The 22,429-nt window shown below is 42.3% G+C and overlaps 1 protein-coding gene across 2 annotated transcripts in view; it reads right to left on the bottom strand.

Annotated features, from left to right (window-relative positions):
- The window catches only part of LOC138616688 (membrane-associated guanylate kinase, WW and PDZ domain-containing protein 3), a 117,732-nt gene that overhangs the window by 11,243 nt on the left and 84,060 nt on the right, over positions 1-22,429 (bottom strand). For both annotated transcript variants that reach the window (XM_069691196.1, XM_069691194.1), the window contains 8 exons: positions 19,404-19,523; positions 13,643-13,849; positions 10,664-10,832; positions 9,780-9,859; positions 8,945-9,002; positions 7,572-7,678; positions 2,754-2,945; positions 1,199-1,846 (listed from right to left, as the gene is read on the bottom strand). In XM_069691196.1, the coding sequence (XP_069547297.1) occupies positions 1,199-1,846; positions 2,754-2,945; positions 7,572-7,678; positions 8,945-9,002; positions 9,780-9,859; positions 10,664-10,832; positions 13,643-13,849; positions 19,404-19,523 (1,581 nt within the window). The remainder of the gene's footprint in view (positions 1-1,198; positions 1,847-2,753; positions 2,946-7,571; positions 7,679-8,944; positions 9,003-9,779; positions 9,860-10,663; positions 10,833-13,642; positions 13,850-19,403; positions 19,524-22,429) is intronic.

Raw genomic sequence — 22,429 nt, 5'->3', positions numbered from 1 at the left:
CACACACACACACACACACACACACACACACACACACACACACACACACACACACACACACTTGAAACACACCCAGCTGCATCACTCTTTTCCTTCTCATCATTCTTTAAGCTCTGATCTTCTTCAGTGATGGCCACCACTCACATACACACACATGCACCCACAAACACAGAGATCCTCTTCCAAGCCAAAGGCCTATTGTCTAATGAGGGTTAAAGCTGGCATTAGCTCCTCTAGCTTGGGCAGGCTGGGTGAAGCTAAGCCAAGCTCTGCTTTAGCTGTGTGGTCATGCAGTGCGTCAGTGGAGCAGGAGATGATGGAGTGTGAGCAGCGAGGCTGTGTGAGAGAGGAGAGAAGAGGGTGCAGGCGTGGCTATGGGGAGGAGGCCCCTGGGGACCTCCCCTCTATAGCCATTTAGCCATGGATCTTTAAGAGGCCATGGATATAGAGGCATGCAGAAATCCCTTGCGCTCTGCTGATGATCAAAGCCAATTCGGGGTTCATCGACTTGCGCAGCAAATCCCTGGGGCGGCTGGAGATGGATGTAGGAGACATTTGAAGGGTGCCTACCCTCCTCCTTTGGCTCCTTGGAATCAAGCACATCCCCGCACTTATGTAATTCCCACTCTCAGACTTGCAACAGAAAGCATTACGCCTCAATGGAAGTAGTCATAAACAGAAGCGTATTGAATGGAGGAGAAATGCTTGAGAAATGTGCAAGATGTTACAGTTTGCGTATGTAAAGAAGCTGCATGTGATGGTGAGAAAGAGGGATCAGATTGAGTCTGATCATCATATGTAACAGCTACAGTGGTGTGGTTGAATGTATTCAGCCAAAAAGGCAGTGAATCTCTTCTGTGGTGACCTTATGCAGACCGCAGACACAGTGGCATCACCCAGACTTGTACAGAACAACAGTGCCCAGTCAGTGACCCCAAACCAGCCACAACACCACCTCACCTCCTGTCAGTATCAAGACGCTGACCTCACCTCCTATGGGTACTGCAGAAGTTGCATTGACAATAATAGCAAATTATGTCAAACAGAAGAGGGAATAAAAGAATGGGAATAATGAATGGATATGATAAGGAGGAAAACAAAAACAGACTGGCAGAGATAGACAACAGCCAAGCAGTCTGCTGGGTAGAAAAATGGGCACAATACAGATGGACACAAAGCTGTTGTTTAGGTCTCTCACCTCCTCGCAGCACCAGCACATTGACCTCACTGCCCACTGGTAAGTCTTTAAGGATGTCCACCACTTGTGCATGGCTGAGCGTTTGAACATTTTGCCTGTTGATCTCTTTAATGACGTCTCCTTTCTGCAGGCCGTGGCACCACTGCGCATCCAAGATCATCTTCACCTTCTGGCCCAGGGGGCAGTCAGCAATGGCAAACCCGAATCCTCCAGGTCCCTTGACCAGTGGCACGCTCACCAACTCCGGTTGTAGTATTCCTGTGGCCACGTCCCCCCGCTCCGCCTGCCTCCCGTTGGGCATGGCGGCCACCACAGGCCGGCCGCTGGCGTCAGTGGTGACGTAGTGGAGCTCCTGCGAGGAGCCGTGGAGGACATCGCCCTTCACGAGCAGTGGTTGTCCGTTGATGAGGGGCACAGCCGTCACCACCTCCCCACCATGCAGAGCCTGCTGGGGCTGGGTGGCCGGTGGGGGGGGTGGAGGCGGAAGAGGGTCGTCGCTGTCGAGATCCACGTCGGGAGGAAGCGGGTAGCCACGACAAAGAACCATGTCCACGTACTGGTTGATGAGAATGGACTGGAACATCTGCACCACCTCCGGATGGGTCTTCCCCAGCACACACATCCCATTAATCTCAACAATCACATCACCTAAAACAAAGGGAGCAAAGAAAGCAAGTGACAGGAGTATTTTTCCCCCTGGTATTTAATCTAGACATCACTTCACTACATCTCTTTGGAAAGCACTTACTTCCTCCTTTGTCAGACAGATCTGTCCTCTGAAATGCCCCTTTCCTCTTCACTGCTTTCTTATATTTTCATTTTGGCAGCTCCATGTACTGCTTCCCTTTTCTTTCATCACATTCATTTCCATTTCATTCTTGTCCCTCTTTTACTTGCCATATTGTTGAACAGACCTGAGCTGTACTCTCTACCACAACTACACAGAGCGGAGAGGGGTGTAGATTTCTGTCACATCGTGCTATTGTAACCATCACACACACACACACACACACACACACACACACACACACACACACACACACACACACACACACACACACACACACACACACACACACACACACACACACACACACACACACACACACACACACACACACACACACACCCCACAGCTGTTGGTTTATGTAGACAGCCTAAAGGCAATGGCAATATCACAAACTACAAAGCAAAGATCAAAGATGTTACGTAGTTTCACACCAACCATGATCACACTGTTTTTCTATAAAACTATGCCCCTGATGGAGGTAGCGTTGCTGGTATTACCTTGTTCAACTCATGGGATGTGTTAGGGACTGTAAATCACCAGAGAAGTCAAATTGATACCTCCAGGTGCATCATGGTACCACAGTTGCCTCAATTTGGCTGCTAAACAATTTTTGTTCGTAATATCGCAGAAATTAGCAGTTATAAACACGTGGATCTTCCTGCCAACTAAATTAAATGTTAATGTTTACTTAAATGGGTATATCTGTTTTATCTGGTCCTTTCCTAAGGCGAATCCTAAAAGTACATACACAGAGGGTTTGCTCACCTGACGCCATCTTGTTGTCATGGGCAGCAGGACCGTCACTCAGCACATTCTTCACCTGCAGAAACTCATCGGTGCGGTCCCCTCCTATGATGGTAAATCCAAATCCCTGGGAGCTCTTCTTCAGCGCCGTGTGGTACATGTCCCCATTCAGCTGGCTGGGGTCGGCAGTGAAGCCAGATGCGCTCCCCTTACCTGTCCACAAAAGTGTACATATGGGCATATGTGCGTGATATATTTATGCATGAGAAAGTGCGAATGAACGACAAGCTTTGTCAAACACAAGGGGAAATCTCCAAACGGTGCACAACATCAAACGCAGCAACACTGATTAATTAATTCACATCCCTCTTGAAAGATAGCAAAATCCACCCATGTCTGCATTGAACCTTAATTATACGCATTATGTGCCGAGGATCAACGTAGTAATTAGTCATTTCTAATTAACAGGCGTGATGTATATGCTTAAACTAGATAAACCCATCAGCGGAGACCTTTTTGTACAACCCTGCTGAGAAAGAAGCCCAAACAGTCAGATAGAATGATATCAAATTATACTGTAGCTTTACAAGCAAATTTCCTTGTTTCCCGCCATTACATACTACAGAGCAGAACAGGGATACAGTTCATCTCACAGTGTCCAATTCAACACAACGCCCTCTCTTATCCCCTCCCTCCTGCAATCACGGACTCAGAAAACCAAAAAAAAAAAAAAAAAACAGGTTTGTCACTGCAGGCTTTTTATAACTTGAGTAAGGGACGACTTAAGGTCAGTGGCAACATCAATATGGACCAGCAGCTTGGCTGTGGCATACGCAATACACTAGATAACCAACTGTCAGGGTCACACTGCATTAAACTGATCAGCTTCCTTATCTGGCATTTCTGTGATATCAGCACTTTAGATCATGGACACATCATTTTTTTTCCTGCCTGATGGTCTCTGGCCTGGACTTCATTATAACTTTGACTCAAAAACAGTAAAACTGAAACCAGCTTGTGACAAACGGTGCACAGTTTAGCGACTGTGCTTTACATTGGGAAAATGTGATGCTGCTGTCAGCCTCTGGGATTCGAGAAATATTATTTAGAAATAATGTGTCATATTTTGTATGAACCTCTCTCTTTCTTCATATTCAATGAAGAACCTGCAGCAAAACAAGTGTGCCCAAAAGACATATACGCACTAAGCATTATCTATCAGACTAAAACTGTCAGCAATGAATGTATTTTATTATGAAAAGAGGCCAAAAATGTTCATTATCTTTTAAAAATATAATAAAGCACGGTGAACATTAATGGCATTAAATTTCAACATTAATTTCTAGCAAAAGAAATATTGGTAGTCAACAACTGCCAAAAGAAATGAAAAACAAAAGTACTGCCTGAAACATAATTTCACTTCCACCATCACTTAGTTTGCACTTCTATCTCAGAGTTTGATGATTAGTCCATGATATTCTGTGTTCTTCTTATTGTCAACACATCTAACAAAAAGACCACATTGATTTCTGTTACTACTTTGAAATTATTATTATTATTATTATTATTATTCATTAAAAAGGCTCAAAATCTTCCTCACACAGCTGGGCATCATATACTGTATATATGCAAATGTAAAATTTTTTTGGAGTAAATGCTGTATTGGTCTGACACTATTTATTCTCACAATTGATGCACCAGCAACTATGTGGCCTACTGATGTATGTATAAGTGATTTTAGACAAAAAGGGAACTCTATGGCACAGAGGAAAAATGTCAGCCTTTGGATAAACACACTGTACTTGTTAGTAGGCTCAGTTCATAGATTTTGGTCTTTAAATACATTTTGTTGGCAAAGATTTAGCATTTATAAGCTGTTCACAAACATGAAATGGTGTCTAACACACTACAATGTAGTTGTAAACAGATATAAGGAGTTGTTGTTTTTTAAGTAAAACTATAACTTCCATATGAATAACTAATAACATCATCTGATTTTTACATATGTATAAAAAGTTAATACATGAGTTAAAACTCAGAAAAAAATGTATTTCAACCAATATATAAATATATTGTGCCTCATCCAGGTGTATTTTTGTTTTGTCAAAGCACTGAAAAAAGTACTGAAATTTCACACTGCACATTTCGAAAGATCGGGGACCCAGGATAAACATTTTGTTTGTGTAAAAACAGTGTTACCATAGTACCAACGAAAAAATAAAAAGGTTTCTGACACATCAAAGATTATGAGTGATTGCCACTTTGATGTGTCTTTTGAGATAAGCAGCTGAAAGGTGGATTTCAGAGGACTCCATGTGAATGCGTCACCTAAAAACAACTGCTTTATTTATGGAAATCTAAAGCTGCATTTCCTCTGCAGTTGTTGCACCATATCTCTTTCTGTAGTCTGGATGCACATATTGACAGGACAGCCACTTCCAATCGCAACGTGTCTGTTTCTCTTTCTATCTCTTCAAGATCATGACAACTTTCTGACTCGGCTTTCCCTTTCGTTTCCTTCAGTTTTCTAAACACTATAACTTTCAGAGGCGAGTGTGAGGAATTTCAATTCAGGGGCTTTCATACTTTGAAATGGTTCAGCACCCATAAACATCCACTGCAGACATGAACGACTGTGAGTGTAACTTATCACAGTCAGCATGGACTCCAGATGTCCGCACTGTTGCATGGATTAGGCAAAGCTCATTTACATAATCACATTCAAATTGGTTGATAAACTCAACATGAAATGGTTTTTTTCTTACTCCGAATGAGTGCTAAAATAACAGTTTGACTTGTGTGTGGAGAGACAGACAGAGGTAAAAGAGGGTGGAAGAGAAAGAAACAAAGGGAGGAAGTGAGTCTGTGTGGGAGAGTAAAAGCGAGGTTTCTGTGCCAATGATTGTGGGCAGACTTTGTAAACCAGAGGCAGACATCATATCCATCGCATCAAACAGCCATGTTTTTTTTGGTTGTTTTTTTTAGTTCATCATATCCTTCGCATCAAACAGCCATTTTTTGGGGGGTTTTTTTTTTTTTTAGTTCTCATATGTGACTGAATTGCATTATAAATCTCCAGTGACATTATTCAGCATAATTTGGAAACAAAAAATATCCTCTTAGTACATCAATGGAGCAACAGCAATGGCTGTTTCCAAGAGTGCAGCTTGAATAGACTTTTAAAACAACTGCCGGCAGGGAGAGTACCATGAACAATAATGCAACACAGCCTATCAGAACAATGCAGACAATGAACATATGTGGGCACTCGCTTAAAACTAACATCACAGCAGGTTTAGCTGCAGTCACACCATGTATGGAATTAAAACATGCCTCTCAATAAATCAATTACCATATTAACAAAGCTGCCACTATGAAATCGGGGATTTTGGAGTGAAAAGGTACTTTTATAAAATAAAAAGGATATCAAGTAAACCAGAAATTGGGAAAATAAGACTCGTATATAAAAATTATTGGAACATTTCAAGACATATTGGTTCATTTCTATCTATCTTTATATTTCAAACATCATTTTTCGGTTTAAATAATACAACTTTCCATTTTCAAACTCCCCTTCTAAGAATTTAATTCCTTGGAAAACTGTCAAAGTTGGAGTTGTAGCCTGAGGTGTAACCGCCGACTGACAATGCTTTGATTTCATCATAGCAATCGTGTGACAGCTTGCTAGGTTGTGTAATCTGTAATCAGGGGCAAGATGGTGTTTTTTCCTCGTTCCCCACACACCTGAGCAGAGAGATGTCTGATTATGCTTGGCCTCTCAAACGTGCTCTTCCACCAGCTGTTGCCACATGCACCGTTAAAAGCCAGCCTCCTCCCCTGCATTTCCCCTCTCCCTCCCTGAATCCCTGCCAGCGCTGTGAGCCTGTCTATCTTCCCCCTTGCTGCACTGTAATATATTATATCCATTGTAATGAAAACATACTTAATTCATGATGTTTATTGCGGGAGAAAAATTGGCTTGTCAACTGAGAGAACATACCATTACCGGAGAGCAGACAAAAACTTGTATTATGTGAACAAACTAGTGAGGAGAGGGCTCATTCTGACAATCTGTTACTGTTTGAGGCTACTTGAAGGTTGACACGTTCAGCTGACCTTGCATGAAACCATGACGTTCCCCCCTGCGTTCTATTCCCAGAGAACGTATTTATCAAAGCGTGCTGACAGAGGTGAAAGGGTCGGCCTCTACACGGAGCATAAGCCAAAGTAATTAAATCACAATTATATTTTAGACAATTAGCTGATGCTTGTGTCCAGAGTGATTTACACTCAGTGCAAAAATAGAATCAGCTCAGTGAAAATGATTACAATAGAGCCAGAATGACTTCTGTTGTTATCGTACCAAACAGAGAAGTGATAAAAGTACATAGTTAATTAATGAGAGGACAATGAGGGAAGAATTAGCTTAGAAAGAGTCGCAAAACTTTCTGAGGCAGCAACAAAGAGTGTCATCATTTGAGATGACTTCAATCGAACTGGAATATCTTGTTTTCTTTTTTTAACCAGACATGCAATGGCAGGGCAAGTCAGTGCTAATGTAATTATAGTTGTACATGGATTTGCATGTCTCGTAAACCTGAGGCTGCTGTCAAAACCCATGAGACAGTGTAAAATATCTCATGACGGTTTAAAAGGTCACTGTACCATGTGGTATAGTACAAATTCGACATTTGCAGGTTCTCGTGTGCGAAATCGAATTCTATGTGGCCTTTATCGCAGTCCAATGCGGCTATGACGTGCTGGACGGTTTTTTTCTCCTAGCTATCCAGATGGAGTGGAGGTTGAAGACAGGGATAAGTTGTGCAGTGTCGTTGTTACCTTGAGACGGTGCTGCTGCGGCTTGCTGGATCGCAGCCGTCTCCTGACTCAGCTTCTTCTTCGCCTCCAGGACGGGGTTCTCGAACTGGGTTTTCTGGTTGATGTGGCTGTAACATACACAGGTTCAAGTTTAAGAGAACAGAATTGAAATTCAAACACACACACACACACACACACACACACACACACACACACACACACACACACACACACACACACACACACACACACAATTCTCACTTATTGAGCTTACTGCATCATTTTTCTCAAGTTAATTATGTATGCACCATCCTTTTAAAGGAACCATGATTTTCTATGGGACGCTATAGCGGCGCCAGTATGAATAAATGTATAACCGCAGCACACCAACAGTAAAGGCTGGCTTGCCTCCTCTTCATGTGGGGAAACTACTATGGCTTTTAGCCATTTAATATTGTAGGAAATGAACCTCGGAGTGCCAGAAACATCCTGTTCCTCTACAACAAGGTAAACAGCCTGTTGTCCCCCTGGCATACAAATCCAGAGCCATTGTTTCACAGTGAGCTCATTTCAAGCTCAAACACTGGCATCTACACGCTCCATGTATATACCATTGACTCTCCTTGTCCAAGCACTGCAAGTTTCTCTCTCATGTCACTTCTACCTAAGAGGGATTCTTCTGCAGTCTGAGCAATAAAACAACACAAGCATTCCCATTTTCTTTTCATCACAACAGATTGCTACCTCTCCTTCCAGCCCCCATTCTGCTCCTTCCATGCATTCTCGAAGAAAATCCCCCCACTTCTCTCTACCGCTGTTTCAATGGCTGTGTTTTACTGATTTCCTGCTGCGGCGGTGAGCACGAAAACACATCTTGCAAACACAGACAAATATACAAACAATATTCAATGACAAATACACAGACTCATATTCTATATAGACACACGCTTCCCCACACAAACACTGACAGAACGCAGCGAGAGCACAATCAGTGTTGTGTTCACACACAGGTCACGTAAATGTCACCCACGGAGTTTCATTTTGCCACCCACTGATAAACAATGGGAAAATCCTGATCAAAATCTTTAACTGTTCTCCAGGTAAAATGCTTCCTCTCTGCATGTTACATAACTCAGATCATTCTCACCCGAGATGAACCAAATGAGCCGTGTGCTAAATCCATTTGTTTATTTTTAGACAGTATTGATTTATGCCGGTCCACTGCTAATGTACACAAAGCGGTGTAATATGCACTCGTGCTCGGATCCCTCCAGTGAAATATGCTTGTGCGTTATCTGCATCTTTGAGGAACAAGTGTGATAAAAAATCATTTGCAATGTTTGTGATGATGGCAACTGGAGTGATTGGAAATTAGATACATCAATAAAACTTACTCAACATAGTATGTGCCATACTGTGGATCATCAATTTCCTCCCAGCCGTAAGGTAACTCTGCAAAAAAGAAAATAGTGTGACTCTGTGCTGTGGCGAGATGAAATAGGGGACCCACAAGAGTGGAAGAAAGAAGAGGAAAAAACATGCACAATGTTTAGTGGAGGAATTGTAACCTATTCAACATGATGGTGAGGTACAGCACTGGGGTGAATTTCCCCTTGACTGGAGCATTTAGAAGACATGAAAACAGCCTGCAATAATTTCGGAAACATTCCTATGGTTTTCAAAAAGCGGGCCGGCTGGAATGGCTGATGTACTTCACGCCCTGATGAACATATTAGGCAGAAGGAGAGAAAAAGAGAGAGGTGGGAGAAAAGAGCTCTTAATGCAAGAAAGAGCTTTGGAGTTTGCTTTTCAAATGCAACACACCAACTAGCTTTCCGTTTGGCTGTAAAAAAACATTAAAACCAGGCTGGAAGGCTTCCACTCTTTCAGCCTTGGCCACTCTCTGTCTTTCCCTGCACTTAAGCCCACATTACCATCCTGGGGATACAAAGCCACGTCTGGATATCCTTAAAGTCGACCCCAGCTCCAGATTTATGAAAGATTAGGCTGTCAAAATGTGATGCTTTGGGTTACTCTAAGGTGATGTTTCATTGCAAAGTGCAGTTAAAAACTCATTTTTAATTCTGGTTATTTGATTAATTGTGTGAAAAAGTAATGTGAAGTAGGGAATATACAATAGAGGTATTCCCTCGTGTAAACACACGTGCAATAGTTAATGGAATGACTACATACTTGAGTATACAAGCCGAACAAAAAAAGTCTACATACCGCCATCCTCACACTTCTCAGGGGGCTTTGCCTTCTTCGCCAAGCGAGGGTCCAACCACGTGGTCGTCTTGGTATTGTGACTACAGAGCACAAAAAGCAGCCAGTAAATATCAAGAATAAAGACCTGTGCCAGCAAGGAAACCACTGCTGAGGCATTAGAAGTCACACAAAAATAGAGATGTGCCACAAAAGAAAAAAAGGCAAAGATATTCTCCTGAGTAAAATGTTATTGTGCACAAGGGTTACTGGATTTATCAACAAACATTTGATCCTTTGGTTTATGTTCAGCTGTCACATTACCATGTTTATGGATAAGTGGCCTTTTCAGAGGGGAGAAAAGAAAACCTCAATGTGAAACACAACAAACTCGTTTATCCTCAAATGTGTTAAACAACTGGGGTGTGTAATGAGCAGGAAAATCACAATGGTCTTCTGATATCTTCAGAGACAAGTGGCTTAGAGCCAAATATGACTAAAACACACAGGCTGGCAAACATGTGTACTAATGCGCACACACGCGCGCGCGCGCACACACACACACACACAGACACACACACACACACACACACACACACACACACACACACACACACACACACACACACACACACACACACACACACACACACACACACACACACACACACAGGTTTTCCTGAACCTAAAGACATGGTTTTTGGTGCCCAAACTTAAGGCACAATATTTTTCACGCTAAGGTGAGGCAAAACGTGACACTAACAGTCCTCTAGTTGACTGACGGGTATATTACACGCTTTGGCATGGTATTCGGCTGGAATTGTTTTATTGATGCTCGTCATTTAGACAGTTGACTGATTGTTTCAGCAGGAAATGGTCACATGAGCCCAGGGTTGTGTTTCACTTACTCTATGAAGTAGACCATGCCCGTCTCAGTGTAAGCCATCTCCCAGTTGAGTGGCAGGGGCTCCAGGCTGTCATCCCGTGGAAGAGAGCTCCATGTACGGAAGTCCATGGTGCTGCTGGACTGAGTGTAGCTGGGCACTGCTTTCCTCCAGTCTGCCCCCTCTTTGTGCTCTAGAGAGAGAGAGAGAGAGAGAAAATGGACAGATTAGAGGGGAAAAACAGAGAAAACAGGGCAGAGAGAGAGAAAGGTTGACTGCAGGAATACCTATGCCTCCTGCTTTTCTTTGCTACAAGGCAGTGGAGGGAGAGCCCATATCTCTCACAGGATTTGCATTTGAGTGACGGGGTGCGGGTGTGTGTTCACCAAAGGGCCGTATTGCATTTGCCTGTGCACGCAGTGTTACTGCTTATTCCTATGCATATGTGTAACCTCCCTGTGGGCTGCAATGATAGAGGCAGGGATTCACACTGAAAGGGCCAGTTGAGCCCTGAGGCCGTTTCTTTTTTTATAATACTTTACTGCTGTATTTTAAATATATTCTGTTGCATTTCTCGACACTGCTCTTTAATGAGAAACTGCCGTACAATGATCATGAAACATACAACAAAGGCTCTCCTAATTCACTTACCACTTCATGCCTTCCCTCAGAGGATGGTTATAAAAGGATGAAACACAAGTGCTTTTTATCCTTTTCTTTTTATGTGCAGCTAACCTCCTCACAATGGAGGATAATGCCAAAAGATGTTACGCACAGTACAAAAAAGCATTTCTGGGGGATGCATTTCCTAAAGATTGCACCTGATTTTTATATTGAGTATAAAGCTGCTAAAAAAAAAAAAAATCCAACTACACAGCCCCTCTGCAGCATCAGTTACAGCTTCTAAAACACTTTCTTCTTTAGCCTTCCTGATCAAAAACATGAGGCATGTTTGAAGATGTTTCATGTGCTCTCGCTAGGTAGACACTTGAAGAAGCAGCCTTAGGGGCCGAGGCTGAAGCAGAGCTGAGGTCACGAGTGGGTTCAAAGTAGGGTGAGGGCTCACTCGACAATACCAGTCAGATGGGTTAAAGACGGACTGCAGTTGATGAGGACAGGATGGGGGAAGGTGCAGTGAAGAGTTTAGAGACTTAGAGCTCACATTTTTTCCATTAACCTCTTTTTTCATCCGATCATAACTCTCTCCATCTATGGCTGGTCTGAGACCTCTCTGCCACGGCAGTGGGCTGTAGCAGAGCAGTCGTTTGTGACTGCTTTCTTTCCATAAAAAGAACTCCTGGATGTCTGGGCATCGTTTTGTGTTTGATTTCAATATGACAGAGCAGTTGGGTAAACAGACTTTGGATTTCTGTGAATCCTTTGTACAGCTGAGCAAGCAGTGTTTGAGCCGTGACTGTCAAAACAATATTTCGTTCTGTAAAAAATATTTTCAGCCTGGACTCGCCTCAACGTTAACCCCAATTCCCTCTCTAAAAAAGCCCAGGTATGGTGCATCTAACCTACTTCTGTTACAGGGCTGTTCTCCTTGTAAGCATTAAGGACAGATTTGCTCCTTAGAGAGCTGAGGAGTTGTCCTGATTGATCACATACACTGTACCCTACACTCTGCATGAGACTCTCTCAAGGTGACCTGTGCTACAGTATATTAGGTTAGATGGTAACAGTAACAGTGTCGTCATGTGTAGCTATCACATTTTAAATAGCTGAAATAGAGTACAAGATGCTACTTATGCCAAAAGATTTGTTCCGTCTAACTAGCACTCAAAAACCCAAAGACAAGCTGGAATCATCAAATGTTTTGTATTTCTGCTGAATTCATTAAAAGTCATTGATTAATTGAAATTGTTGCTGATTAATTTTCTCTCAAACTAATCGATTAGTCGATTTAATCTTAATTTTTTTTTTCTGGACAGAGATGCTAATGATGATTTCTGTGCCAAATTCATTAAAAAGACATAAATATGTGACTCAGAGGTCTTTACAGGACAGCTTGGTCACAAGAATGAACCCCAAGCCATCTGTCAGTATGTTTACAAATCTGACTGTAGCTAATATCCAAATGAAAATTGTCATACCTGTTGATCTCTCTCTATTGGGTCTGTCTGAAACAAATGCATTTGGATAAGGTCTAATTTTCCTAGGGCTGTAATTGTCCTCAGGTCCCTTTGTGTGACAGAGAGCTTAGTTTGGAAAATAAGGCATGACGGTTCAGGATATTTTAATGGTGTGTTTCAGATCAGATATAAAACTTGACCTTAACCTTCTCTATCACTGCATTGAGGTTTTGGCTGAAGTCTCTGAGACTAACAGCTGTTAAACACAAACTAAAGATTTCCACGCGCAAGGAATCAACCATATTGAGCACCTAATTAATAGCCCGTTATTACTGGACAAAAATTCACTGCAGGAATATACGGGTCTGTCTACACTTGTTTCAAATCATTGTGTACTAATGCGCGTAGACCTCGGGTTGAAAATACTGTAGCAGTATTTAACGAATTAGTATATTAACCAGTGTATACCATACGTCGTGTGCCAAAACTCATTACTGCCATTGTTGGAACTACTTCCATGTCATTGCACTTAGCCACCCCCTACTGGTTACTGATTGGTCAGTCGTTCAGAGTGGCCGAGCAAACCTTAATGTGAACTATAATCACGGTTAAAACTGAAGCTGGCAATAATCAGGCAGTGCCAGCTTGAAAATGTGCAAATACCATTTGCTCTGGGTCTACAAAATATTTCAACCCTGAGAGACAGATAAATGAGAGGTAAAAGGAATGAGAGCTTAAAAAGATGATCAGTCTGCTCAGGAAAATGTTGTCTAACAATGTTTTAACCAATCTGCAACAAGCCAAATCCGTTATGTCGAAAACTGTGACATTGACCTAACCTGGCTTTGCCACAACCAAAGGACAAGCAGAGTATGGCAGAGCCTTTTCTTATTTAACATAGCACTGTGCATTGACAGCATGCACTGACCAGGCAATCCATTGACCAGCGGTGGCCTGTCATCATCATCCTCCTCCTCTGGCACGGCGCTGTCCTTCCTGTCCATCTTACTGACTGAAGTGGTGCGTTTCCGAGGGAGTTCGCCGCCGTAGTCTTCATCAAACAGAACCTGATCCACCAGATCAGGCTGCACCAGGTTGGGCTCCGCCGGAGGCTTCGGGGTTCCATAGTAGTTACCTGATGGAGTAAAGGACGAGAGGAGCAGAGAAAGGAAGAGAGGAGTGAAATAATAATTACTTTCAAAACAATACAACCACAAATAAAAAAAGCTTGAGTGCAGAGCAACAAGAAAGAAAAAGGTACAGAAGGCGTACTATAAACTGTACAAGAGAAAAGGAGACACAGTCCTGAGAGAGATTATCCACCATATCTAACATCTGCCAAATTCACCCGATTTGAATCAAGAATTAATTCTCTGAATGTCACACACCAGTTACAAGTTTCAGAGGTCTTTCGCTGCATGATTTTCACGTTTCTTAAACCCGTGCTTTGTTTTCCCTCAATAACTGCATGACAGGGATGTCATGACTCATGTAACATTCAAATCACTTCACTTGGAATTTGCTAGCAACTAATTACACTGATCATTGAATACAGCAATTATATATCTTTCAACTTTTTTTTTTTTTTTCCTGTTGAAGAAAAATTTTGTGTCACGGATTATAAATATACAGTATGATAACAGCGCTATGCAAAGAGGTGTGTGTGTGTGTGTGTGTGTGTGTGTGTGTGTGTGTGTGTGTGTGTGTGTGTGTGTGTGGGGGGTGGGGTTGGGAAGGGTGGAAACTTTTTTAAATTATTTGCTCATGAGGTGATCCATCAATGTATGGCTGGTGAGCAGTATGTAAAACTCAATTTAGGCGCAGAGTAAGTAATCATTCAACCTCCACAAAGATTAATAATAACGTGCACACTAATTTACAAATTTATATCCCTATCATTCATTATGATTATTTGTTTGCTAAATACTGCTCTGCTGATTATCAAATCAATATGTTGGCAATCTATTTGTAAGGTCAAATATTTACTTGTTTCTTACAAAGAGGAATTATCAGATTGAGCCTACTCGGCTAAATCATGATATATAATCAGATTAATTAAAGAATACAGAGAAATACCGGTGGGAAATAGAGATCTTCAGCAATTTAATTAGCCTCCATAAACTTGATCTTATTTTCATTTGGACCCAGCAGCAAACGGGACCATGGTGTTTGGAACCTTTGATGTACTTAAGCGTGAACATGCAGACATCACAAATGCTCTACTGTAAGAACAGCATTTATCAACTCCAGATCTTTTTATAGCTTGGTATAAAAAAAGGGGAAAGCTGACAACAGCACGCATGCCAGAAAGAACAGAGGGCTCTGAGGAAAAACATCACAGTCATTTCAGCTGCTTTACAGCCTGATGCAGCAACACCACCACAACAGCTTCTCTGATAAGTGGGCCCATCTCGAGCCTGGCCTCGTCTCCTCAGGCGTGCCAACGACAATACACGGCAAACTGGGTTAATGCAACTATGCTCATCTTTCATAAAGCAGAGAGAAGGGTTGAGAAGGGGAAAGAGGCTGGATGAGAGCCCCCCTCCCCATCCTAAAGTGCGACTCTGTTTACTAAGCGACACTCATCCGCATTTGTCAAAGATGACTTCATTACCAGGGCTTGCACAGCGATAGCAGGGAGAGATTGGGTCTGCTGGCTAATCCCCACCTGTCTCCTGACACACACTGACATTCATCAGACAGACGCTACATCTGTGATTAATTACTTACAAACATGTCTCATGGCCCCTGATAAATGCGTGCCGCAGATACAGAGGTGTGTGAAAGCAGTGCGTCAGCGAAGATTTGTGGCACCATTTGCCTTTATAAATGGAGGGAAGCCTCATAAGCTGATGAGCAGGGAAGCTTGTCCAATGTTACTTGTGATCCTCGTGTCACAGGGTTGATGAGCCAGGAAGAGTGAGCCTCCTCTTTTAAAATGTGTGCAAGCAATTTCATGGTGCTGGAACCCGCTACTGGTAATAAAAAGATTCCTGTTGTCAAGGGCACTGTGCGTACGCCGCACAAGGTCATGAGCACTCATGTTAATAAGATCCTGAGGAGACAGTCACACGACCATCCAACCACAGCCTAATGCACTCCCATTCAAATCTAATTCAATCTCCAGGTATGTTTTACTCATAAAAAATCTGATTCATTATCGCAACAGGAATCCCAAAAAAACTGGTTTGAAGTGGATGATTATTTGGCTGAACTTTGCATCCCCTGGTAGCAGATTAGAGATCATTTGTCAGAAATAAAAAAGGTCTCTATGAGCAAAGTTTCATTTTCCTGGCAGCTGCCCCTCCAGTTTTGCACAGTTTTTGTCCGACTGCTCTGTTCTGCTCTGAGACGGTGACCCAAACTGGACCTCAGAGGCGCTGAGATTAAGGAGGGGCCAGAGCCCCAAAACGACTCTCTGTGAGTGCGTGACACAGATGGCTTATGTGTGCGCTCGCCAATCAACCTGGGACCCCAACATGTAGTGTCCAGCATTAGCTCAACCAATCAAAGACCAGCCTGGACTTCAAGAAACAGCTTGGATAAGTGTGCAAATGTACCGTGTCCCAACCTCTGATCCACCTTTCTCGAAAAGATCAAGGATTAACAGGATAACTGATCACAGAGTGACTGATAAAATATTTGAGGAGTGTATTTGAGACTGGAATTCTATGTCCAATGCATTAAATGGCTCCCATAAAATATTTTCCAAGTGGATAAAAACCCTTATACATGAACCATTACCATAATGAGCATTCAGGCAAGTCATTTGGGACTATTAGTGAGACCATTATGATTAGCTAAGAATCCCATTAGCTCTGTACCTTGAGCACAGCTCAGTTACTGTGCACTTATTAACTAAAGGTAATTCATGAGCTCTTCAGAAAAGGAATGAAACCCATTTTGTGACCTACACAAGAGAACACGTGACCTTGTTTATTTTTCTCTTTCTTAAAGAAAAAAATGGGCTGCGCCTCGAGCACAATTAAATGGAGAAAATCCCATTCCTCGATCCGATTACTCCCGGCTCCTCTTTGAGTTTACTGTGCTGTTGAGAGATCAGCATTCCCTGCCACAGTAGCCGTACAGCGCCTGTGCTGACTGGGTTTAAGGGGAAGACAGGGGAAGACGGGGGGGGGGCAGCCGCCACTATCAGAGCGTTCCCTCTCGGGGATACTACGCTGAAACCTTCCAACTTTTGAGCAGCTCATCCACACATCTGCACAGAGCCACGGCAGTCCTGGTTCCAGTCGCAAAGGGGGTTTCCATCGGGAGCTGAGGAGCTGAGCGTGCCTCTATATAAACTCTCTCTCTGTCTATTATGTGCTCTTCCTAGTTTGCTCTCCATTTCTCCCTCACTACCCACAGTCAACCTCTCTATAGAGGTGTAAATCCCACCTGGCTTTAGCTCACAGATGAAGGACAGCACGTAGGCGACTTGGCAGCTCCTGAAACCTGATCTTCAAGCTTTTAGATGATCTATTCCGACACAAGGAAGAGCAGGATTTGTTCTTTGTGCACAGATGTGCAACTGTGCGCTCATACAGTGTGTGAGTGTATGTGTGTCCCTGTGTTTGTACGCGTCTAATGCTATTGCTGCCACCGTGCTATGAGGAAGAGGGTGTTAGAGTAAAAATGGCACCTTATTACAGGGATCAGACTGCTAGAAGAATCTGCCTCAACAGGCCCAGATTACACTTCATATGAGTGTCTGCACTTCACCAACCGGTAAACACACACAGACAAATTTCTACAAATACAGAGAAGCACAAATGCACCTGTGCACATCCAGAGGAAGCCACACTCAGCCTTGAGGCTCTTTCTCTCTGAATGAGGATTTTACTTTATCTTTTAATTCTACATTTTATAGGAAGCACGAGATGCAGCTAAATGCAAATGCTGCAGGGATGGTCCATCTTATGCGACCAGAGGTTGCCCCTCAAACATTTAGAAAAAAAAATCCTCTCCCATTTCACAGCAGCCTGGATTTGTTGGGAGAAAGAATGAGCTTAAAGGGAGCGGGGAGATTATCATGTTTTTGCCATAATCATTGTGCAATGTGAGAGAAATCCTCCATTCCAATCCCTTCATGACACAAATACACTGCGACCGTATGACTTTCGAAGACCTCTGAATGCGGGGCAACTACTTATGCTGTATTGTAGTATAAGACACGAGAAACGGTAAATACTTGGCCTTTCAGCTGCTCGCCAAGCTGAAATATCCCTTTTTGTGTAAATTCCTCCCTGAAAAGACTGTGCTTGTCTGCTCAATGTGAAATATCAGTTCCCTCTGACATGTTTACTTAATCGAGGTGCTGTCAAATGAACATTTTAAAAAGGAGAAGAGAATGAGGCAGCTCTAAACGTTAAATTTCCAGTTTTGGATGCTTGGCGTACTGGTTGTGTCTGTGAGAGGAGCGAGGGAGGAAAAGAAGGAGGCTGATTTATGCCATGAATAAAGCATGACTTGTAAGTAAGAACACAAGCGGGTCCCTCCTGACTGTGCAGCCAGCCGGTGGGATCAGCAGGTTGACTGGTTTACATAAGGTCACCAGCAGGTGCTATAGCTGCTTACATATTTACACACTCCTGTGTGAATATGGATAATGGTAAACATGGACACAGACGTGCTGACACAGACATATTAACATGTCATATGGAATCAAAGACTATGCATCGACAAATACAAAACATGTGCTTGCATGTTAGACAATTACACTGTACAATCATGCATGCGTATGTGTTGAAATTACATTTACATATTACGTTTGAGACATGTGTAGTTAGCTCTAAAAAATGCTTACTCTCCGGGCACCTTACCGCCTTTTGGACTCGCCACATGAAAGTATTCATATGACTATTTTGACTCTTCTTTTTTTTTTTTTAGTTTTAAAAAAAATGTGTTATATTATATGTATATATTTTTTTTTAAGATATATGTTTCCAAGTGATTATGTGTACTTTGGCTGATGTAATATTCTACTCAGATCATTACTCCCAAACTACTGCAACTCCCAGACAAACAGAAGAAGAAGAAGCCCACTTCTTCCCGGACACAGATTCACTGTTTAGCCCACCAACAGTTTGAAATGAGAAACCTGTACCTGCTCACCACACCCATCACTGACTGCTGGCTATTTCTGCTTCTAAAACTCTCTTCCAAACATCAGGTTTATTTTTAACCCTGCTGACTAAAAAAAGTTACACCGTTGTGCTGATGTCTACAGTATTTCCATTTATATTTAAATGTGAGGTCTGCGTACTTCATCTCTCAGTAGCCCGTTCTACACACCGAGTGGAGAAACTGAATAGTGGCGTTGATCTCAAGGGCTGCGAATATTGCAGCTCCACTCCGGCTGTCACTTCCAACAAGTCTTTAATCACGTTTCGCTGATCAATACACTTCGTCCCGCTCGTCACATTTCACTAAGGCAGGCTGTAAGTCATAATGACTGTGAATATCTGGCTTACACTCTCTGTTAAACAGAACTGTCAGTGTAAATCATATATATAAATTAATTCGACCACACACACACACACACACACACACACACACACACACACACACACACACACACACACACACACACACACACACACACACACACACACACACACACACACACACACACACACACACACACGCACGCAGGTTTCTAGCATTCTTAACACGGTGATGACACCTACCATCATAGGTCCCGCTCTCCAGTAGAAGTCCACTCTCCTCCAGGATCCTGAAGTCTCCAACGCTGATGAAGTTATAGTCCACGCCCGGCACCTCCGCCTCGCGAGGAAGACGTGTGGTGCCTGGAAAACCAAAAAGAGAAGAAACACACATACAATAAATATAGAGATACTAACATGTTTTTATACAAGATCATGGTGTAGACAAAAGTTGCAGTTAGGTGGAGATATTTGACATTTTCTGAGCTGGAGCTGTGTTCATCAGCCAAACTACAAACACTTTGAAGGTTTACACACAACAAAACCAAATTACTACCTTTCAGTTCCCATCTTAAAGTGCAGCAACAATATGTCTTTACATACTCATTATGAGTATGGTTGATTGACATTTGAATAAGAAGATGAGTTTAACTCCAAATATATTTTTTTGCAAATCTAACCAACTAATTATTCCTGATTCTTAAAACAGAGAGAAATCAGTTTGTATCAGTGTTTTTGTGATCAATATCTGTGTAAGACTGAAGCACATTTTTCAGAAAGGAGGATGTCTCATTTTTGGAACGAAAATCCAAAAAGGCCTCAGTGCCATCCTGTGACAGATGGATAATTGATGACGGCCTGTAGAGCACTGAGGGGCATAATTCATTTAATCCTCTGTGAGTAACTGCAGCTTCTGCTAACAAGTTATTATTAGGAACTTCTTGATCTGTGCACTGGCTACAGCTAAGATTCAGAAAACAGCGGAGTAAATTAGACGTGAATTATGATGGAAGCGATGAGTTGTGTAACCTCCTGGTGTGGTTTAGGCTCAGTCAGTACCATAGAGGGCAACATCAATGCAAGTGACACGAGGGGCACTGTAAGTGCAGATTTTGCTCTGGTGTTGAAGCCAAAGTCTATTTAAGAACTGATAGGAGGTTGTTTTTTTTTCTTCCGAGATGAATATCCACAAGGCACTAATGGACACCAAATAATTACATTAGCATGAGGATTATGTAAACTTTATTTCATGAATAAATAAGTAGGAATGTGTCACAACTGCACTCAAGGCTAGTGACAGGCCACCAAATTTCAATACTCCACAGAAATAACTATACTGAGCAAGAGGCAGGACAGCAGTAATTTATTGCTTGGGAGGCTGAACAAAGCAAACAACATGAACAAAATAAATCACCCTTTTATTGCACTTCATGGCAATATTTGTCACCTAAAATTACAGTCACCCATGTTTATGGAGTAAATACATTCGCCCGCTTGGTCTGGTAAATCCTTTCCAGGGTCGTGGGAAGGACATTGGGGTGAAGAGGAAGAGGAAGGCTAGAAAAAAAAAAAAAAAAACCTGGGAGGGCATCACAACTAACATAAATAGTCATTTATATTCAGAATAACAGGCCATTTAAAATTCCAAATAAACCTGATTTCAATGTTGGAGGAAACCAGAGCATATTGAGCGGTCCTGCAACAGCATGAGAAGATACAACCAGAGACTCTACACAGAAAAGATTAGCAGCTGAAGCCAGGAACGTCTTGCTGTGATACCAGTCACAAACAGACGATGTATCAGGATCACAGGGAGTTTAATGACTGAATATTCCTTCGCACACATGACTTCTGAGTACCTGAATTCAACTGCAACAAACAGTGGTATACTGTACTGTTTATAAACCGAGGGCATTTCTTATCATTGATAGCAGTCCATTGAACTGAAATAACCCTCAGCATTTAAGCAGTCTAATACAACTATTGCGGAATCTCATTGAAAAAAATTGTTGCATCTTCCAAGCATATTTGTAGAGTCTGCGCCAATTAGCTGTAAAAATGCGTTGTAGATTGTGGTGGCCTATAAGCAACTTAATGTTGCCATTTCCTTTTGTTTTTCCTCTCCTATATCTTCTCCCTAATTGGATTGCGACAGCCTCTCTGCAACCAAGGAGAGCAGTAAAAGCAGTTTGAAGAAAAAAATACACATCCTTCTACAACCCGCCTTGATACTATAGTTCCTTCACCAAAAAGATGACATTGCATTGTGTGTGAGAATGCCAACCTCTGTTGCTTCTCATTACCAACTTGTCTGCCTGCCGGCGCTGGCTTTGGTCTCTCAAAAGTGTCCCCTGTAGCCCAATTACTTGAGCCACAGTTATGTACATGCCAAGAATCTCCCCGAGCTACCATTCTGGATGTCACACCAATATATACCATAAGCCTCCTACTGTGGATCAGTTGCCGGCCATATAATGAGGGCTCTCCGAGCTTTGAAGGCACGGCAGCAGAGTGAAAGCAGCAAATCTTTCAAAGTAAAACCGTGCAACATCTTGTCGTACTTTCCCGTTCAGCACCAGCATTGACACTTTTTAAATGCCTTCAAATAAACTACTGGAGACTGGTCTTTCAAAATAATAATAAAAAAAAAAGAAAAGAGCTCCGTTTATGTTGAAAAGATGCAGTAGATAGGCTGCAGGTAATTGCCAGACAAAAGAAGAGTGTGGAAGCAGAGAGGCTTGATCAAAGAAAACAAAGATTTCCTGTCAATAAACACATTTTACATAGCAGGGGATGTATTGGTGTGGTGCATTGCTGGGATTGGAGAGACTGTTACAATAGTTTGACATTTTGAGAAATACGCTTATTCAATGTCTTGCTGAGAGTAAGGCAGATTGAATCTATAAACTCTGTTGTTGGCTCTGCTGAAAGGTGAGAAATCTGCCAACCAGCACCTCTATAAAGTGGAATGATTAACATATATATTATTTGTTGATAAAAACGTAAGTGTAAATGCCAAGAAATAAGCTAGTCCAGCTCATAACATGCTGTATAGAACATTTTAAACCAACAAGATATGAAAAGTGAGCTTCGTTTCTTAATTCGAAGCTGCTTTCCTTCCGTTTCCTTCCTGCATGCAAAGCTAAGCAGACCACCTGGTGCCTGTAGCTTTGCATTTACCATACAGACATAAGAATGGTATTGATCCTCAAAGTGATTGTGCATATTCCTATTCCTTTTATTTCATGGCCATGCACAGTGGTTGAACC

The sequence above is a fragment of the Brachyistius frenatus genome, unplaced genomic scaffold, assembly GCF_029030835.1.
Source record: "Brachyistius frenatus isolate BFR_SWC_R1_liver_20210118 unplaced genomic scaffold, ASM2903083v1 Contig_10, whole genome shotgun sequence".
NCBI classification, from domain to species: Eukaryota; Metazoa; Chordata; class Actinopteri; family Embiotocidae; genus Brachyistius; species Brachyistius frenatus.
Note: the sequence above shows the minus strand (reverse complement) of the source record. Positions and strands in the feature narration are given on the sequence as shown.